We start from the raw sequence: 21,986 nt of genomic DNA on the forward strand, positions 1-21,986 counted from the left end.
TAAAAAAAAAAAAAAAAAAAAAAAAAAAAAAAAAAAAAAAGAAGCAACTTAACTTTTCTCAACGAGAAAAAGGAAAGAAAGCCTTACTAAATCGGGTGGGGAGGGATGGGGGGCGTGGGATTGTTTAGAGTGTGAGCAGAAAACCTGGATGCAGAGAGCTAAACAAGCATTAATTCTTAATTAGTTTCAAAACACTCACTAATCTAGGCAAGGTAACTGCCTATATAAAAAAAAAATCCTAAACCTAAGCTTTCTTTCCCCTTTAAACGAGCAGTTTTGAAAGTTATTAAAATAACAACAAATCTTACTACTAATTATAACAACTACTGTATAAGATTATTGCTAGAGAAGGCTGCCTGCCAGTTTGCTAGCAAAAGTTTATCAAGATATTTTTTTAAAAAAAAGGGAGACATATTTTTTTCTGTACAAAAACCAAGCACTTCAAATGATCAACAAAAAGTGATGTTCATTATTACATAACAAATTCCTGCAGCACAATATAGCAGTTATTTAAAGCACGTTAATTATCATTCATCCCTCGACTGTAATCCAGACATCTGAGACTCAGGCTACGCTTTTGCAAATGCAAGATGCTACTTTAAGGTTCTTTTATCACTGAGAGCTGTGCTATTTCTCAGGGAGTTCAGACTTGAAAATAAAATGCACAGGACATTGTCTGTGTACTGAGAACAGGACTATGGCAGCCATTCCCAGTGATTTCAAGTGTAGGAACAGACCATCAGCTGCATGCGAGAGCTTTTCTTTTGAAGGGTGTCCTCTGAAACTTTCACAGCACAGGTGAAGAAGGATACTATGCAAAATATATTAACTGCTGACTAAAACACACAGTATGAAGTAATACAACTTTTTATTGTCTCTACAAACAGTTAATTACATTATGCTAAATTTATACCAGTACTCAGGCCAGCTGCAAGCAGGTTTGAAGGGTCTTTTTTTTTAATTTGTCATTTTTGTAAGAGGTCACTGCTATGCAAAACACTTTCCATCAAAAGCAGATCCAGCTAAAATAATTTGTGGGGCTGGTTATGCATTCTTGCCTGACTTTTACAAACTCAGAAGACATGCTCATAAATACAAGTTGTGCTCTCTATGCTCTCTACCTCATTCTTCCCCCTCCTTTCCCTCCCCACCCAACCAGGGCCGCTACTCTCCTGGTCTGTTTTGCTGATTTAAGTATGCAGCCAACTGATGAAATAACCCAGCAAGAAGGAAGAGATTGAAAGGAGAGTGACAGGCAGCTAGGGTGCACCAACCACCATGGATGGTTTACACTTTGTATAAACTTGCGCCAAGACTTGAGGTCATGTCCAGCATGACTTGGATTTTTTTGTATGTTCAGCTGCATCCAAGAGAGCATGAGGTTTTCAGCATTTGTTTGACCTCCTTACTGAAGTACCAGGCTGTGCTCCAATCACAGCCTAAATCAAATGTAAATAAGTGATGGTTTTGTGGCTGTTGAGAAAAATCATTTGAGGCCAAAGGTCTCTTTAAGCAATCACTCTTTAAGCAATCATAATTTTTAAGCAAACATAGTCACTCGAAGGGGAAAAAGGAAGCAGACTGAAGTAGACTCTTTCACAGTTTTAAATGACCCCAGCATGTCCCTGTGAGGTTTGAAATGGTCGCTTCAATACACAGTTATCAGGGGAGAATTTTAAAGCATAAGATAAACTATGAGAATTCCCAGTTGTTTTCCTCTTTTACAGAGTGCACCCACATGCATTTACTACATACTTTTACTATTTTCATCAGCATTTGAGTTGGCAAAGGCACTTTGGATTGGGCAGTATTTAATGGTATCAGTGAGAGCAGCAAGGTGGGGGGTGTTTTGCTCAGGTCTCTGCAAACCTGCTCAAAGCTGGCTTGGGAAGCTTGGCCTTCACTGCAGCCCCAGGAGTCAGACCATGCCAGAGAAGGAAGGCTCTGAAAAACCTCAGGGTGGATGGACAAAGACAATACAGATAAGTCGCACGGCCTAATGGCCATATGAGTGGCAGGATAGGGGTGGCAAGCAAACAAAACTCAATTGAAGTGAGCCTGAAGACCTACTCTACCACAGGGAGCTCACTTCTACTTCTCTGCACCTCATTTTTTCCACAAATGTTATGGTATAAAAATATCTCCATTGTTCCATTTTTTAATCCTTTTTGTTCCATTAATTATAAGAGCTATATGAAAGACCTGAAGGTCATCATAACACAGACAAGAACATTTTGGAAGACAGATATAATTACCTTTGCAAGGTAATACAAATAGTGATCAGCTTCAGTCACTCTTCTGAACTAACATTTTTTATTTACTGAAATAATTATAGGCTGAAATTAATTATTCTTAACCCTATTCTTTCTGAATGTCTCTAAAATCCTGGGTTTTATTCTTCTGATTATATCCAATAATTTTACTTATGTCTTTACGAATTAAAGTTTCATCATTTCAATTTATGTCTCCACTCACGCCTAGAAGCTTGAGAAATGTCACTTTTGAATTGAACACCTTTTTCGACTGTAACAACTTCCATGTGATGAAATTGGGAGGGCTACCGTCTCCTCTTCTTCATTCATAAAATCTAGTGAACAAAGCACTAAGCTTTCTGCTCCACAGTCTACTCCATCCCAGGATCTACTGTACTCACCACTGAACAATTAACATTCCCTGCAGCAGCATCTGGAACTAACAGAAAAGAGGATTTTGCAACCCAGGGAGATGAGGGAAAAACTGTCAAGTCTGTAGTGAACTTGAAGATTAAAGCTGCTTCAAGATTACAAATAGAAATTGCTTAGAACATAATGTGCTGTACCCAAGAAATGAAGCATAACTTCAGAGTTCATGGTCTGGTCATTCATTATAGTCATTAGGAAATAAAACTAGGTTGACTAAGGCACCTGCATCCATTTTACTTCTTCAGATTGTTCACTTTTGGAGAAGTCTTATTTTTGTCTATTGCACTTGTATGTGAGTAACAGAAGCTATGTACATATATGTATTGTTCTGTGTTCAGTAGATTGGTTGGCACCTATACCAAACCAGAAGAATAAACACATATACATAAGGCTCAAATATTTATTTTCCCTCCTATTCTTTTCACCCCTACATAACTAGTCTTGAACAGAACCCAATCTCTGAAAAATTAACCAAGAAATTGTAATAATACATCAAAGAGAGGAAAGACAGCAAAATTAATTGCAGCAATTTCCTTTAACCACTACAACAAGACATTTTAACAGCTGTGTGGGAGGGTCATCATATGACAGAGCAAAGGAAAGCAAGTCACTGGAATGCAGCTGTCCATTTATATTCATTTTCTTGTCCAGGGAAACCTAGTAAGTTAGCAAGCGCTCGTTTCCAGAAAACACATCATTCACTTAAGCCCTTTTTCTTGCACACTCTCCTTCAATGGATAACAAATCCAAGGCACCTTGCATCTGCAAAGCCTCTGGCACCTCAGGAAACTGCTTCATGTTGCATGGTCCAGGCTCAGGTGTGCATACAAAGCATGGGTGTTGCACTTGGAGAACCACCACCTTGTACTGAAGCTCCTATACCACCTGCTGAGATATATGCTGACACTAGAGCTGGTTGAAAGCCCTCTGACAAAGCATTTGATATGGAAAAGTTACAGGTTGATGAGTATAAAACACTCTGGAGAACATGTCAGATTTCACAAAATGAATATAAACAAATAAAACCAGGCTGGTTTCTATCAGGGAACACAGAGTGTCCCCTCTCAGCTACCTCATCTTTCAGCTTTTCAGCACTCCACCAGGCACCTATTCCTACTCAGCATTGTGAAAAAGACCTAAACTTCTAGAAAATCTAGGACTCCTTTTTGCAAATTTGTCTTTTCATTTTAAATGGGTGACTAAAATATATGAAAACTTACTGAAGTCTACTCTTTGATATTGCATAAAATGTTTCATTTCACCTGAAAAAGTTATTATAGGTCAAAAAGTTCAAAAAATGTAATTTTATATTATGTGAAAATGATCCTTTTTTAATGTTTGGATCTGCCACAAAAACGAAAAAATTAATTATTCACAAAACTCTGATGGAGACGTATGGAAAATGAAAGTGACTTTAACTTCCCAGATATCTACTAGAAATACAACACAGCAGAGCGGGACCAGTCCTGGAGATTCCTGGAATGTGTGGGAGACAACTTCCTGACGCAGCTGGTGAGTGAACCGACCAGAGAAGGTGCCCTGCTGGATCTCCTCTTTGTGAACAGAGCAGGACTGGTGGATGATGTGGCAGTTGGAGGACAACTAGGGCACAGCGATCATGAAATAATAGAGTTCTCTATTCTTAGAGAGGTCAGGAGAGAGCTAAGCAGGACTGACATCCTGGACTTCAGAAGGGCTGACTTTGTCTTGTTTAGGCACCTGCTTGAAAAGATCCCCTGGGAGATGGTCCTGAAGGGTATAGGGGCCCAGGAAGGCTGGGTGCTCTTTAAGAAGGAAGTGTTAATGGCTCAGGAGCAGGCGGTCCCCAAGTGCTCTAAGAGAAGCCGATGCCAGAGAAGACCACCCTGGCTGAACAGGGAGCTTTGGCTGCAACTCAGGGAGAAAAGGAGAGTTTACAGAGAAAAAGGAGAGTTTACATTGAATGACTCGAGCGTGTCCAGAGAAGGGCAACGGAGCTGGTGCAGGGTCTGGAGCACAGGTCATACGGAGAGCGGCTGAGGGAACTGGGGGTGTTTAGTCTGGAGAAGAGGAGGCTGAGGGGAGACCTCATCGCCCTCTACAGCTCCCTGAAAGGAGGGTGCAGAGAGCTGGGGATGAGTCTCTTTAACCAAGTAATAAGAGATAGGACAAGAGGGAATGGCCTCAAATTGTGCCAGGGAAGGTTTAGACTGGATATTAGGAATTATTTCTTTCCAGAAGGGGTTGTTAGGTGTTGGAATGGGCTGCCCAGGGAGGTGGTGGAGTCCCCATCCCTGGGTGTGTTTAAGAACTGGGTTGACATAGCGCTGAGGGATCTGGTGTAGTTGGGAACTGTCAGTGTTAGGTTAATGGTTGGACCAGATGATCTTCAAGCTCCTTTCCAACCTAGCTGATTCTGTGATTCTGTAAAAGCTTTGGAACAGTGTACAAACTCATACAAAGTATCTGGACGTATAAACTCTATCTGTCATCTTTTGTCAGGACTGGAAAGTTGCATAGGATTCCATTACATTAAAAAAATCATAGTAACATCTTCTAATAAGTACAACAGCAGAAATTAAAAATTAGAAGAAAATAACTTAATATTCCGCGAGTTTCGCCTGGAATTATAATTTGATATTTTTTCAAACTGGTAAAAAGCATTAGTTTTCATCGTTGTCATTTACAGAAAAAATCTGATTTTTTATCTTTTTTCTTTCACCTGTATAGCGAATGCAATTTTGACAGACTCCTCATGGATGAGAATTAAACCTTTATCTTGGATCAGGAAATAAGAGCTGCTTCACACAGTTCAGACATAGACTCGGAGACAATTTTATGAATAGCATCACCATACTGACCCTCAAGGCACAACTTGGTTCATATATAGAAGACTTTTCCAGGCTGAAGGCTCTTGTCCTCAGAGGTAGAACAATTGTGTTTGGTGTAGAAGCCCTGAGGCAGCAAACATCATCTTACTGCTACTCAAATGATGTTACCCACATTTGAAGATATCCAGAAGGTTCTTGGGTTCTTGTTATATATTTCTACCGTTCATGTATGTTTAAAAGCATCTACAAGCACACCTACATGTAGTCCTACCCCTACCAACATCAGGTGTTATCTATCTGCTGAGAGACTCAGAAGCCAAGAGATACAGCATCAGGCTAGCGGCTTGCTAAGAAGGGGGAAACCAGCTCATCAGTATTACACTGAACGACTTCTGACATCCCATTATTGAATTATTTGAAATTAATTTCTGACAAGCTGGTTCCTCTGTCTCCCACCTACTTGAAATCAGCACTTAAAAGTTACTCCACAAATTACTTGGAAATAAATATCTCCTAAGAAAGCTGGTAACAATTATTCACTGTCAGCTGAAGAGGAGCAGATCAGAATTCATCAGACTGCAGTGATGGAGTTTTACCAAAATCTCTCAGAAGCCCAAGTACTGATAAAGAAGGTACAAAAAGCCTCATCTGGAGTTTAAAGAAAAGAGCGCTCTGACTGAACTGTCTGCTGAAATGAGACAGTAAGGGAAATGTATTTATGCTGCCTGGCAGTGTCTCATTCAAATGCCAGGATCTTTCTCGAACACTTGATTAGAAGTGGCCCCTTAAAAAAAAAATAAAAACGCATGGAGTGAAACAAAGGTACAAAAATAAAGAGAGTTGAGCAACATAGGAAACATAATTGATTTCAAATAAATTATGTATTTTAATATGCTACATTATTGAAGACTTAGTTATAATTAGTTTTTCTTTAGACATACTTATCAGTACCAAAGATCACTTCTCAGGATAGCTTTGCATAACACCTGGACAAAGTAGCATGTAAAACTTCTGCAAGATATAAGCCACATTTTTGTCAAGAGAGGCATAAAACAGGAGCATATGAGCATGATTAAAAAAAAAAAAAAAAAAAAAAAAAAAAAAAAAAAAAAAAAAAAGATTTAATTCATATTATCTTCAAATTAGGGGTTTTTTTGTTTGACAGCAGGGATATTTAGTGTGCTTCACAGCTTTCCCATGCAGCAGATAAAGTCCTGAGATAGCACTTCAGGGATGGATACACTGTAGCACATTATAAAAGACTTACACAAAACTAACACAGGCAGGCATTGGCATAGCCAGGAGCAAAATTAGTGATTCCCAGTGGTAAAGCACCATTCTTCCCAAAAGGCCCAGTGTAAAAGAACATAACCCTACATGTATACTCGGGGGCACCCAATGATTCTCCATAGCAGTATTTATATGAATACCGAGTAGGAAAAAAATGAAGTCACAGGTAGCATTGATAAATATGCTAGGTTTTCATGGGCAGCTCTTCTCTGTCAGCTGAGAACCTACCAATATATACTGCTTTTAAAATGTGTGAGACATTAACCCATTAATACCAGTGTTTAATTCCAGCATCGCTGAATAAAATATACTAGAGCTTTCCTTTTCCACAGACCTTGCAAAATCCCACCCTGCAGAAGAATAATAAAAATCAGCTGCTGATTCCAAAAAGTCAGCCACATGCTTCTGTTGCTTCAGGTCATTATTTACTACCTGTAAAGTGCAAACATGGTGCAAAGAATTTCCCAAAGAATCTGCTGTCTTCCTGAAAGAAATAGACAGAATTTCTGAAAAATATGCACTAGAATAATCAACCAATCACAAGCTAACTCAGCAAAAAGAAAGTCTCAGCGTTCCTCTATCTTCTGAATAGCCAGGTAAATGAACAGCCAGGCTTTGCCTCCTTGGGCTATAAAGTCTCTTGTATCCCAGGGATGGAAGCAAACTACAGACCCTTCATGAACTAGGATGCATCTTGAGTGAGGGGAAAATTACAATGCTTCCTCTGCCTTTTGACTCTCCACTCCCTCACAGCTCTGACATAACATTACAGAACATATTACAGATCAAGCAGAAATACACAAAGTAGAAGCTGTACAACATCTCCTTCAGAAAACAGAAGAAAGGCTGTAAATGCCACCAGTAACTACAAGATATGTGCCTTTTGTACAGGAGAGATTGAAAAAAGACCTCTCTGTTGAAGTAGAAATAAAGAGAAATTAAATTAGAAAAAGGTTTGAGTTAAAGCTGTATGTTACTATTGACAGTACAGATAAACGAGTATTTCTTTCTAGCACTCTCCTATTTATACTCGCCTGTTCATTCCCAGTATACTGTCACCCTCACATTTCAGCTGGCTCAACTATTGCAGTGAATTGGACTAGAGAACTCACCCAAGTCATAGCCAACAGAAAACACACATACAAAAACGTTTTATTTTTAACCCAGATCAATCCTGCTACTTGCACAGCTTCTCCAACACAGGGGGAGCAGAAAGGTAGGAACTGCTCTAGCTGGCATTACAGCTGGAAGAAATACTTGTGAAACTACAACCCCAGAAGGTATGTCCTACAAACGTATGTGAAACTCACGTATTGCTACAAATACTACCTTTGTAGCAATCAAAGGAGATTTCTGAGTTAGGTCAGACATGCAATACTACTATATTAATTTATATTACTACAGCAATATTCTGATTTTAGCTTTATTCTGGTCAGTCATTTCTAACACAAAGAACATACCCAGTTAGAGGCTCTTCAATGTTTTAGTAAATACTTGGCTTACTTGTCAGCACCCTGTATAGCCACTTCATAATTTGCAGCCATGTTTTCTGAGGGACAGCAGCTGTTGCAGAAGATACTTCATTATTAGGCTATTGATAAGATTCAATATTGTCTGGAAATTTTTTAATTAATCTAGTATGCCACATTCCCTATTTTTGTGAATCAAGTAAAATGAGATTTCTTGATTTTTAATTCTCTAAATCACCTCAGACACTCCAGAATGTAATTTAACAGAGAACACAACACATTTTTTCTAGAGTCTCAGTGAGATTTTGAACAGTACTTGTCCCCTTGTCTATATATTAAAACCTTGATTCTGGGTCTCATGACTTCCTACTGGATTAACTGACAAACTCCAAACCAAAAGCCTCAAGCTGCAGAGACAAAAATCACAGAAATTTCTGCCACCATGCATTTTCTTTTTTTGAGGTCAGTCTGCTCACAGGGAATGCCAAATACCGAGGAGAACTGCTGGGTACCCCCAGCATCCTGAGCAGTGCCCCTCTCAGGTGGGGAAAGGGAGCAGGACTCAGAGTTGAAGTCAAGATCTTGATTGCTCCCTCCCATTTTCAGAACTACTCTTTTCAAGAGGCTTAAGAAGCTTTAGATCTAGACCCAGAGTCTGCACTGATCTGCACTGATAAATAACTCACTTCCATCTCCCTGCTTGAAGACCATGGTGGACAGCTATGTTTCTCAGAAGAACTTTCCATAAGGAATACAGAAGACAGTATTTTCTTATGGCCACTCCTAGCTGATAACGAACTCCTGGAGGCACAAGGTAATCACAGATTTCTCATTCCCCATTCCACTGTGGGATATGCTTTAACTTGCTTTCACTAGCTTAAATTCACAGCAGTCCATATCTAACACAGACAAAACAACATACTCTTTATACACATAGTTCATTTCCTGGAGAGATAATCAAAGAAAATAAATGAGCTGCGTAACAGATGTGTCATATAATGCACCACTGCAGTGATACAGACAGGGTAAGAGTCTATCCAGAAGAATCTGCAATAAATCTTTCCTAATTATTTCTATGTATCTTAAAAACTCCTATATATCTAATGTGAGACTTTAGTGAATGACTCACTTGAACAGAAAACTAATACATATGATATTAAAATAACCTCTAAACTGGAATTACAGCTGATTGTGCTCAGAGATGTAGTACTGGAGAGAAACTAAAAGAAATGGGCTGAAGTTATTAAACATCAAGTAAAAAGGGCCAATTTATGTGACTTATGTGAACAAGGAACAATGGATATGTGTGCATGCACATACATACCGCATCAGTGCTTTCCAACAATCGCATATTCTTTTTGTAAATTATTTTAAGAAATAAATAAATCAGGAGGGATCATTACTTACTGTTTACTTAGAGTGGAAATTAATGAGCGTTTCTTGGAAAGCTCCAGGGTTCAGCATAGCTGAAGACTCTAAGACAGATATGTTCATCCAAGAGTGTAAATTACTTATCAGCTAAAGAAAAATAGCGTGAAATATTTTCATGAAAGGATCATTTCTTTTAGAAATAAAATATTACAGTTTAAGTATTTAATTTTCATAAGCTTTGGCTAAAAGTATAAAAATTATTACTGTGGATGCTCATTTTTGCCTCTTTGTTTGCCAAGACAAATAGAATTTAATCTTCAAACATTTATTATCAAACAATCTTGTGTTAATAAATGTCCAATGAACTCCAATATGTAAGCAGTGCTTGCTAAAAGAATGTTATTTCCTTACCTGTTGGGTGTTATTTCTCATCTGTCACCTTATGACAAACAGATAAACAAGATTACATAGAGTAAGTCAGTTTTGGTTACTGAAGATATTTGTTCTTTGAGACAGCTTGCTGCGAAGCCCCCAAATTCAAAAAGTTGGAATTCAAATATTTCTTACTCTGGAAAGTTCTGAACTGAGTCAGACTTGTAATAGCACTTCAGGTCTTGATTTTAAAACCACTGTGTACATAAGAAACTTTACATATGTGGAGTAGTTCCATAATCTTATTCAATTTATTTGGATATGGACATACTTGTAGAAACAGAGATTTACAGGCTAAGTTTGTCTTTGGATTTAAACTTAAATTTCAGCACATACTCTCTTCAGGGCTATTTAGATGAAGAGATGTATTTGAGGTTCACAGCTCAAAAGAAGGTTGTTTTAAAGAATCACATAGAGAAGAACATAATTGCTGTGCTGAGATAATAAATGGAAGGCTTTGGGTGGCTGTATTAATTGCTTTTCGAACTATTCACTTCCACAAACACAGAACAGAACTAAGAGCTCTCTGGGAAAGCAAAACTGTTAATGATTTATTGGACAAGTGTTATGAAGAATGCTGTTAGCTATATTTCCTTTTTTCTAAATATACAAAACAGTTTCACTGAAGAAAAAAAAAAGTGAATTTTCACGGCATGTTACATACATTCACCTCTGATTTCACAGAAACTCATTTGCTTAAAAGAAAGGCACAGCCATTTTTTTGGCTCTGTGCACAGAAAACAACTGCAGTTATGCAAGGAAAGTAAAAGACAGTCGATTTCATTCTAGATTTGTTTATAAATTTGTATCTTACTGCAGCTTTCCTAAATTCAAGGAGGCTAGACAGTTGGATAATATGCTTGATTCAATAGCTTTTGACAATCATCTCTCTATGCAAAGTAACTACCTCTGCAAATGAGAAGACAAAATAGCATTCTCTATGAATTACCCTTAACATTGGATTTTTGTGATATTAGAAAGAATTACTGACATTTACCATGCTTTTGAATGAAGTATCATCTCACATATGAAGTAGAGATTTTAATTGTGGCCACAGAATGTTGCTAAAAAGAGATACAAGCAGATGCACTCACATAACAGCATCAACACCTAACTTGTTCTTCAGAATCTCTTTCTTCTGGACAAAGAAATAAAATCTGGAAAGCTACAGAATTACTTTAGGAGTTTGTAAAAAAACCCCAAACTAGTAAAAATGAAAAAAATAAAAAAGGAAATGTTGCAAGGGTATATATCTGAGCTCACTCAAACGTTCTCTAAAGAAAGATTCAAAGTGGTTCTCTAACTACTTTTCCTTTCCTAACTGTTTTCCTTGATAGAAAAATTATGCAGATGAAGCGACGCAGTTTGAGTATATTCTTTTAATCCCCACTGCCAGAAAATTCCTGGGAAAAGATTGGGGCATGAAGCTCAAAGACTATGGCTTGGAAGAGGAAATGGGACACAGGGATAGTGAGTAGACAACACCCCAAGGTTCTTGCTGTGGCAGCGGGAACAGGCAACAACCAGACCCTTGCGTTTCAAAGAGCCCCTCAGCAAATTACTGTCCTCCAGCATGAGCCCTGGGAATGAGTAAGAGGCCCAGGACTGAGTCAGAGTAAGATCCAGATGCTTATCTTTTCTTTTTTGGTTACAGATCTATTTGCTTTCTCTGTTTTCCCTCTATGAAGTCAGGGGAGCAGTCAGAGTATCACTTCAACAGATTAAACAGATAAGCAGAGGGGTGGTTTTTTTAATAACATTTTACAAATCTCCACAGCAAGCCCATTAGTCAAGGGAGGAGAAACTTTAAAGCAGGTATTTTGAAAGGTTTACTGAAAATTATTACAGGAATTGCAAGCCATTCCTTTTTTTAAGTTGTGTAAATTATTGCCAGGAGGATCACTACATTTAGAATCTCTGTAAACTGTCCTGCACCTAAAGGGTTATGAATACACACCTCTCTCGTATAACACTTCTTTCCTTCCACTGCAAGATGACTTTTTTTTTTTTTTTTTCAAGGTTTGGTGTCACTGAAAACTGTGGCTATTGTTGGCCTCTTTACACACTGTTCCTAATTTAACAAACAGAGCAGTTTAGAAGGTCAAATAGGAAAACAATATCTTAAGAAAATAGTAACTTCTATGGCTTTGAAATAAAAAAATCAGAGCCAAAATGTTTATCTCCTCGGTTCATGAAGCCATAAAATAAGTACAGCACCGTGAATCACCTCAAAACTTCAAAGCTTGTATGCCCAGCGTACCATTTTAGGGCTATTAAGTTGTACAGCTACTGTACTTGTAGTAAATAGTTATACAAGATTGTAGCAGCAGTGCCAAAGATTTCACCCTTGAGACACATTTTCCTTAAAGCTACACTCTCTACCATGAGCTCACTGTATAAACTCGTAATGTCTCTTACCATCTCAAGAACTTCTGCACAAAAAAAAATTACTGACGATTACACTGAAAATACCTGCTTCCTTTGGAGAATACAGTACTCCAAATACAGATGTTAAATTATATACATGGTAAGTGAATAATGAAAGACAATAAGTTAATTCCTTTGACATATCAGTATTTCTGTAGGAAAACAAAGTAATGGTTTTGCTAATTGTATCAGATACCATGATGAAAATTCACTAAACTCTAAAACCTCATTCTATGTATAGAATATGTATATACTATGTATATATATAGTACTGAAGGTAGTACTATATCCCCAAGATGTTATGTAAACCAAGAAGAAAAGAGAAAGGCATATCTTTCAGGAATATGTGATTCAGAAATGAGCAGAACATTTATTCATCCGTGCTGATGCCTTACCTACATGTGATTTTTAGTGATTTGTCCCAATTAGACGGTAAAAGACTCAGTGTGTATGTTAAGTTTGCACCCACCTTCTGTGCAGCTGCTTGCTATGCCAGCTGTCTGGGATAATCAGAAGGCACCACTGGTGTCTTACAGAGGCCATCTGGGAGGACTTAAGCCAAAATTCCCGTTAGGCCATGGAAAGAGCAAGTCCTGTGGGGCATCTGAATTTTTTGTATATGTCATAGGACAACTGTACAAGATTTTTGTTCATGTAATCTGGCAAACCCACTTGTATCAGTGGCCAAGGTTTCAAAGGAAATAAAAAAAGCTTTTATGCACTTGGCATCTTATGAATTGCATTGTCATGGGAGAATATTGTTATGACCTTAGTTAACAATCATGTTGTACTTAAATACTGAAGATCATTTCTAAAGGTTATGCACAAGAAGCTGCCACAAATTCTCTTTTCCCCAGTGACTTGTTAACCGGGGAAGACTGCAGAGTCAATTTAAGCAAGTCTGAAATAATGCTGAACAAGTTGCAATAAAGATTTAGACCTGTTCTCACCTTCTGAAGCAGGTCGTGCCTGCAAAAATACCTCATTTTGGAGATTGTTCTCAGCATGTCTTTGTAACAGATCTCTGCCTACATTATACTACACAGTCCATCATAAATTAATTCTCATTTCTCCTTTTTGTTGAAAAGATTTATTTCTATCCAGGTCATCTTCTAATTTGCTGTTTCTTCTTCCATGCCATTTACATCTTCAAAATGACTGGCTGACCAAAGCAATGCCTTTACTAGTTGCTTTGACACACTCCCTCTTCTTTAAAGCCTACACAGCAAAATAAACTCCAAACATGTCCCCGAAAGTCCTTACACTTATTTGTAAGCTGCATCTTCATTGTATTTCTTCTCTGGTAATATCAACTTCTTCCTTCTTCAACAAATATGCTTTCAACCCAGCCACTTGTATTGACTTCACTCCTTGCTTTCTGTCAGCTAAGTGCCTGCATTAGCTAAATGAAACTGTGCAATTCTTCCAAGGCTTGAGAGGTGTGTATAGGGGAGGCTGTTTCCTGCAGCTGCTTTTGGCTACTAGTAAAAGGCACATTGGCTTTTTAGAAAAAGATGGTTTTACTCTTGACTGTGAAGCTTGAAACCTTAGTAAATTAGATGAGAAAATAACTGAGTGGAATCCCACAATGCTGTTGCACAAAATACTTCATGTAACAGAAAAAAGTTATTCAGTTTCTCTGCTTATGCATAAATATACAAAAATCCTCTCTAATTAAGCAGTATTACATAATTCCTAGTAATAGTGGAGCATTCAAAGGCAACATACTGTGGAGATGAAAATACAACTTATATTGCCAGACACGTTTCTCTTAATGTACATTTATTGCCAGAACACTTCAGCAGAAGGAAACTTAGTCAAACAGTCCAAGCAAAGGCCCTAAATTTGAAAGGTAATCAGTACCTCTAAGACGTAATATCAGCAGCTAAGAACAGTCAACCTTTTCTAGGGACCAGATGAGAGATCCAAAAGATTTAAAAATCTTACTCTCAGAGGGCCTAATTTTAGAGGTAGGTAAACAACTGGGACTGAATTCTTTTTAACCAACTTTCTAAAATACTTTAATTTCTGCTTTTGGTCATGCATACAGTCCTTCAAGTCACAACACCAAGAACCAGCTAGGTGTCCAGCACTTTCAGAATCCCCAGACTATTCATATTGTGTATCTTCTGCTTTAGGACTTTCCTTTGGTATAATTGTTTGTACAGTGCCTAATAAATCAAACTGTGACTGGGAAGGAACTTTTGGGGGTGTTTTTAACCAGAGTTCACTAGTTTTATATCAAACTTCACCTGTTAGAGTATTTATTAATGCAGATACATAGAGTCAATTTGGCTTAGTTTCTCCTTAGGAGCTATTTTGGCTGTTAACACACATTTAATACCTTGGATATACACAAATACTTGATAACCTTACTCGTTTAATTTTCAAATTTCAGAAGCTTGTGTCGGAAATAAAGGGCGTATTTGTAAACCAGGCAGTTTTTTGATCTTCACCATATGTAATCATCTTGTGACAAGCAGTTTTAGAGAGATTTTGGAATAAAAACCAGATCTTAGTTCCCTAACAGTGTTGTTTTGTATCTAAACACATTTTCATTAATTCCATTAACTATCAAAATCAAATGTCATAGAAGATGTTTCCAGTTAGACAACATAATGAATTTAGAATGTGGTATACTCATGTTAAATGTAAATTAATGGGTTTTAATAGACCTAGACTATTATATCACTGAAATCAGTAGAAAAGTCATTTGAGTTTATCTGTTTTGTTTGTGAACAGCTTTAACACGATGGACATATGTTCATTTTTCAAAAGTAAAAAAAGTCATGAATCAAATCATACCTAAATTAACGGAAAAACCCACCCTTCACTTGAACAGAGTGTGGATCAGGCCTTAACCACTGTGACTTTGTCAAGAATAAAATTCTCAGGTGATTTCTTATAAGATACGATGAGAAATGAAACACACACAGGTTCTCATTGATCATAGCTGGAGCCCACAAAGTGACATGTGAAAAGTGGTAAAAAGGGAACCCATGAGGACTGGAAAAGACTCAGATTTTATGGGTTATTGATTTACCAGGAAGAGTCTTGCCAAGATTAAATGAAGGAAAACAGAAAAATGGCATAACCCAGGTATAATGTTGAGGTAATGCACTATGTGAGTGAGAGCTGTGGTAGTGCTCTCTAACATCCCTTCATAAAGCAGCTACATCATTTTAATAAAATAAATGGCTACAGTAAAAATGTAAGAGATCAGAATCCCAGTGAATTATAAAATAAAAATTGACATGTATGCCGATATTTTTACCAAGCTAAAAGTACAGCATGTGCAATAAATTTCTAATAAACATTTAAAAGTTAACATGAAAAGTAGTCTTGTGGACTGAAATTTTAAAAGATTAGGACCTTTAATTAGAAAACTACTCTCTCATTTCATCGATATAATTTAATTAAACCCCACAAATGAATGTGTAACCTATGTTCAACCAAAAATGTTACATACTTCCCACAATACTGCAACTCCCTTACAGAAAAGAGGGGTCATAGCTCAGCAACTATGATGCATCAAAATGATAAACGTAAAAACTTCTAGTTCCAGTAGGAAAAAAAAATTTAATCAAAAAATGTTATTCTGGCTCTTTTCTTTAAACCCAAAACTCATGGAAGAGCTGTAATTTATGTCAAAAATATAACCTGGAAATTAAATAAACAGTGCTATTACTTATGGGCTCAGTAGTGATGCTGAACTTATGGCTTACATTACAGACATGAGAGTAACCCTTTTTTTTAAAAAGGGATCTAAATAATTAACATAATTTGATTAGATTTGGCTTTTAGTAATCTGTCTTTACCTTTAGTTTTTCTGGGTTTTATCTGAAAAAACTGCAATTAAAAAACTGTCCAACATTCTACAGTGTGAGGAAATATCTCTTCTTGAATAAATCTTTCTTTAAAATCACATACTACATTGCACTACAGGGGTTTTATCAACAAAGATAACATAAAATTTGTGATTTTTAAATGTCTTTATACTTAAGTGAGCAATTTGCATGATATTGGAACATGTAGCGTGAAAATGGTATGTCTTTTTTCTACTCATTTGTCATATAGAGGCTTTTATAGTCCACTGGGGCTTTTTTTTTCTTTTTTTTCTTACCTGGAACTCTCTTTGCCCAGTTGATCATGTGCACTAATTCTCTGTCTGCAAGGTTGGTCAACAGGGTCATCATAGAGGCTTCGTTGAATGGTCTATTTGGGTCATATTCAGAATAAACTATAGGTGGCTCAGCTTCCAGCAAGGCACTGACCATCTGTTCTGCTGTCAGGGACAGGGCTGGACTGTTCTTCTTGCTATGTTTCACCACCAGGGGACTTGTCCAAAGGGTGGGAGCTCGCAGCTCTGTAGAAGAAGCCTCCCCGTTCCTGGAATCCTGCTCTTCTCTTTGACGTTTTTGTTTCATCATTCGCCCACCTCTGCGGTCTTTCCGGATACCTAGAGACACACAAGAACATCATGAACTCCTTTTCTTGAATGTATATATTACATACACATAGCTTCAGCCAGTCGGCAGCTGTCATTCATAGATCCAGGTAGCATTAACTCTTCGTTTATTTTCTGAAGACTTCTTCCTATATCTGGAATCTTACATCAGTAGTTGGAGAGAAAAACTATTTTTAAAAGTATAGTGTCAGGAATAGTGCACTCCTTCCTAAAACTCAGATCAGTTGGGCTTACACAGGACTCTGGACTAGTGACACTGCATAGCTGCCATGGCCCCATGAAAGTTAGTAAGTGGGAATAAATATTTCTTTACAGTTCAAAGTATGTCCCAAACTCTAGCAGACAACTACTCTATAAATGATCAATGATAACTTAATGATGTGGTTGGGCCAGACGGATCACAGAAGTAGCTCTCAAAAACTATCCAAGGAAGTTTTGCTCAAGTTCACCAATTATTTTAATTAAACATCATCATCCCATTACTGAGCCTGTGATCTTCACAATTACATAAAAGGCATCCCAAACCAGCAATAAATAATGACATATAAGTAGATAAAAGTAAGAAAAGGGAAGACAATTGCAACTTCAACCTAATATGGGAGACCTACTGTTGAAAGGCTGTAATAATTGCAACAGAAACCATCTTTGTCATTACTGCAAGTTTCTGCAATGTGCAATGTGCACTGTATGACCCTGAACCTTGGGATATTATCAAATCAGCCATACCAATTAGAACAACAACATAAGACCTTACAGTGGAACAAAATCTTCCTTTGTGGAAAGGTTACAAGAAAAATATGATAAAGCCCATGTGGACTCCAACCATAAAGGGAAGATTAAGTCTGGCTCTGACTGGAGGAAGCACAGGCATCTTGAGGCTGAGTTAAAAATTTATATCATGAAATGGAGGCTAGGGATAAGCAAGTAATAAGGAAAGCACACAAGGAATTGAGCTATGAGGAGAAGGCAGCTTCTGATGGGGCTTACTCTGGAGTTCTCATGCAATATGGAAAAGCAGTACTAGTCCCAGTTTGAAAATCAAAAGATCTACAGAGAAGGAGGAAGCAAACTATTCAAATAACAGAGACGAGAGAATGATTAAAAAACCCCAAACAAACAAAAAACAAAACAAACAAACAAACCAAATATAAAAACAGCTTTGAGAACTGCCGGCATTTGCAAGCAGTCAGTACAGATCTTTCTGATGATTGGGGGAGTGGAGAAACAGCTTTTGCTCAGCTTTTTTCACACCAAAAAAATTAAACCTTTAGATTCCCAGGGTTTTTTTAGCAGCATCTTCAATATAAATGTTGGATCATATCAGCAGGTGTCCTTTCCCAGTCTCAAAGGAACAGAGAGGATCTTTAGATCTGTTTGACTCTTTTTTTTTTTTTTTTTAAAATTATGGTGATATTTTCACTGAATTTGTACTTGAAGATTAAACACTTTAATTCATTCAAAATCTAGTAAACCTCCTGATTCTGTTCTATTAATCTTTCCAGATAAAGAGAGTTCAATAAATCTTTCATCACTCCTACTACTTAACCTCTCTACATTTCTAAGCCAGAAGTCTCCAGTGCACTGCTGCTCCCATTTTTCACTCAGCAATACCAATTTTTCCTACTACTAAATTGCTTATGTTTAGGAGAGGAGGGGGAGATTCTTGCTACTGAGAAAAAATGCAAGACTTATGTTGGCAAAACGTCATTCTGGAGTTATTCTCATCGGTGGCTTACTTCATTGGAATACTCAACAGAATGCAGGCTCTATCTGTAATAGATATTTTTGTTGTATGCTTTATATCAATGTAATGTTTTTGAATTAAAATTGCCCTGTGAAACATGCAGACATAATCAAACAAAACCACATGGTTCATGCACACTAATGCATTTGTTAACTTTCTCACATCCCAAATTCTGCAGCTGCTCATCTAGAACTTTCCTTTTGACAATTTAAAAGTATGTTTGGGGCCTGTACTCATCAACATACTCATAAATAGATGGACTCAGAACTGACATAATTCAGAAACAAGATCTTAGGGTTAGAATAATACTATAAAAACATCAGATAAGTTAGTTTAGAAAGTAAATAGAATGCTAGAAATTACTAGGAGAGGAAAGGAGGGCAAAGCATCTCCATAAATCATACATTTTATTAACTCATGAGACATAATACAATGAACACTGTGTGCCATTCTGTTCTTTCCCTTTTAAAAAGAGATATAAAATAAATGAAAAAGGGATAAGAGAAAGACAAAGAAGATGATCCGTACTGTGAAACAAGTTTGGTGCAAGAAACAGCTACGCTAACTAGGTCTGTTGGCTACAAAATCAGGAGTAGCAAGAACATGAAAAAGCTACAAACACTGACGCTTTTCTAAACCAAGATGGTATCAAATGAAACTAGCCCATGCAAGGTTCAGGACAGACAAGAAGATGTTCTCTTTCACACCATGCAGAAAGAAAGCTGAAAGTGTTAATACATTAGAAGTTGGTATATGTTAGAAAGCTGTAGGCCAAATTTGATGGAGAAAAGAATCCATTAAGGGTTAATAAACACAAAATAAGGCACCTTTGGCCTAAATCTCCATCGCATAGATTACTGGAATATCAAAGAGGATGGTTTTGGTTTTGGTTTTTACTTATTCCAGGCCTGCCTTGTTAAGTAAAACAAGGATGTGATGAGAATTTGACATAACAGAGGGAAGGCGGCAACTGTAAGCACATTTAGCTGCTTACAAACCAACTAGATCCTAAAAAAGAACAATAGTTTTATTTTTAATTTGTCTGCAAGCTTCTCATGGGCTTTTCTTCACCTTGAAAAAAAGTGGTGCATTGAGTAAAGCTGAACATCACCAGTTTGGAGGACCTGCCCCACACAAATCTATTTTTACTTTTTTATTTCAGAATTTTCAAAAAACAACCAAAAAACATAGTAAGCCTACACTGGATTCTGTAGAGACCAGATCTGAAAAACAGTCAGCAAGAGTATGCATTCCTACTGCATCACATCAGAAGCTTTTATTATCACAAAGAAAGGTCTCTGAATCTGTATGAGCATCATACTCATCAGAGATTTATAGAAATTACTAATAACTCCTCACCTAACCCCTAGATAGACAAGCAACATAGTGATTTTATTATTCATTATCTTGGACCAAATAGGAGTGAGTATCTCTCTGAAAAATGCAAATGCCTCCAAATCTCCTTCATCTTAATTAAATTTTATCTCTGTTTAAAAGAGATAATAGTGATGCACAGTCACTAATTCCAAAAAAAAAGACAAGTCCATCAAGCAACAATTTTATTGCCAAAAGTGCAATGATCTTGTAAGGGTTTTTTTAAAACATAAGAATGTATTAATTTTGATTCCACAGTTCAGCCAATAAAAGAACCTGAATTTCCAAATGTTATGAAGAATATTCTACCAAAAATGGAAGTACTGTGTATCTTGCAAAAGCACTCAACAATTTCCATTTGAGTTTAAAAGCTACAAGAGCCATGATCTTCAAAGGCAGTTTTATAAAGCTTCATATGTAAATTCAGTCAGCCTTTTAGATATGGAGGCAGGTTTCAAAACTGCCAAGTAATAATATACTCCAGCCAGAAGCAGCCCATCAGCAGTAAAACCGCATATGGACCATGGAGTCAATTTTAACCAAATGAAACACTTCACTAGTGTTTTCCAACATGCGAGTAAAACAAAAAATAAATTCTGTATTATTTTTTTTAAATCCTAAATTAGGAATGTATTAGATGAATATTGAATCTCAGCTATCCAACAGCCAGATTCTTCCTACTTATTGCTAAGAACAAGACTTCACCTTTATATCGTCAGTATTATATGAAATATTCAAGAATATTTACAGGAAGAAGAAGACGAAGAGATCAAATAGAATAAAATCTGGTTTGCTCTGTGTGAACCATAGAATTATGCATTCTAGATTTAAAGATACATATATAATCTCAAATCCTATTCTACTTAAATATATTTCCTATGAACTGCTTTATATAATATTCATTTATTGTTATAAATTTTGTAGGAGTATTTGTGAAGTAAAGAATGTTTATTGTTCACAATAAATGGGAAAAGACTTGATAAAATCCAATACACTTTTCTTGGCACTAAGACTGAAAAAACACTGGTTATTTGATAAAACTGAAACAGCCAAGGTATTTTTTTATGTTCTTCCTATTGTTCACTATTCTGGAAATCCTAAACACAACAGCTATTGATTTTTGTCTTCTTTGGAACATTCACTTGCTTCCTGGAAAAGTTATTGTGTTATTTTCATTAGCACAATACAAAAAATGCAAAAGAGCTTCATCTTCTCTTTCCTCCATATGCACAACATCCACTCTGCTTGTTCACATGAAGGGTGCGTATTAATACAGAAACGGCATCTGCCTGTCAATTTAAAGCCTACTCACTTGCAGCCTATTTATTAATCCCTCTCTTCATGCTCCATTTCAGTTTTTCTGGAGTTCTGAACAGCTTTCCAATAGCTGCAAGCAAAAACTACAATAATGTTATTATTCTCTACAGATAGTACCTTTCTTTGAAGGCTAAAACTCTCTGGTGAATTGTATGTTTAACCTTATCTTGCTTACTTGTAAATGCAGAAAAAAAAACATTCCCCCATATTTTTGGAATGAAACCTACCCCAAAAGTCTACAGAGGTCTACTCCTCTAACTGTGTTTTAATGTACAGATTTCCAGTATATCTATCCGTATCAGTGCTCATCAGTCACTGAGAAGGCTCCAAGCACTTTACATGCAGAGCTCAGCCTCATGAACACAAACTCCTAGATCTGCATTCTCCTGGACCACCTCAGAAAAGGTGAGAGGTCAGCCCTGAGAAATGTCCACAACCCAAAAAACCTTGGACATTCTTTAGCTTTCTGTTTCAGATACATCTCTGTGCTTCATCTCACAAACAACATGCGAAATCAGCTACCAGTATCACGATACATATTTAGCAGTGGCAACAAAACCAAAATTTTGCAATTTTCTGGAGGGCAAAGGATATTAATAAGAT

The 21,986-nt window shown here is 37.0% G+C and overlaps 1 protein-coding gene across 1 annotated transcript in view; it reads right to left on the reverse strand.

Moving 5' to 3' along the window:
* ESR1 (estrogen receptor 1) overlaps window positions 1–21,986 on the reverse strand; it is a 162,909-nt gene that overhangs the window by 38,022 nt on the left and 102,901 nt on the right. The window contains 1 exon segment of the mRNA XM_026845948.1: window positions 16,604–16,939. Within this exon segment, the coding sequence (XP_026701749.1) occupies window positions 16,604–16,939 (336 nt within the window).

The sequence above is a fragment of the Athene cunicularia genome (genome assembly GCF_003259725.1).
Source record: "Athene cunicularia isolate RWA chromosome 3 unlocalized genomic scaffold, athCun1 chr3_part1, whole genome shotgun sequence".
Taxonomy (NCBI): domain Eukaryota; kingdom Metazoa; phylum Chordata; class Aves; order Strigiformes; family Strigidae; genus Athene; species Athene cunicularia.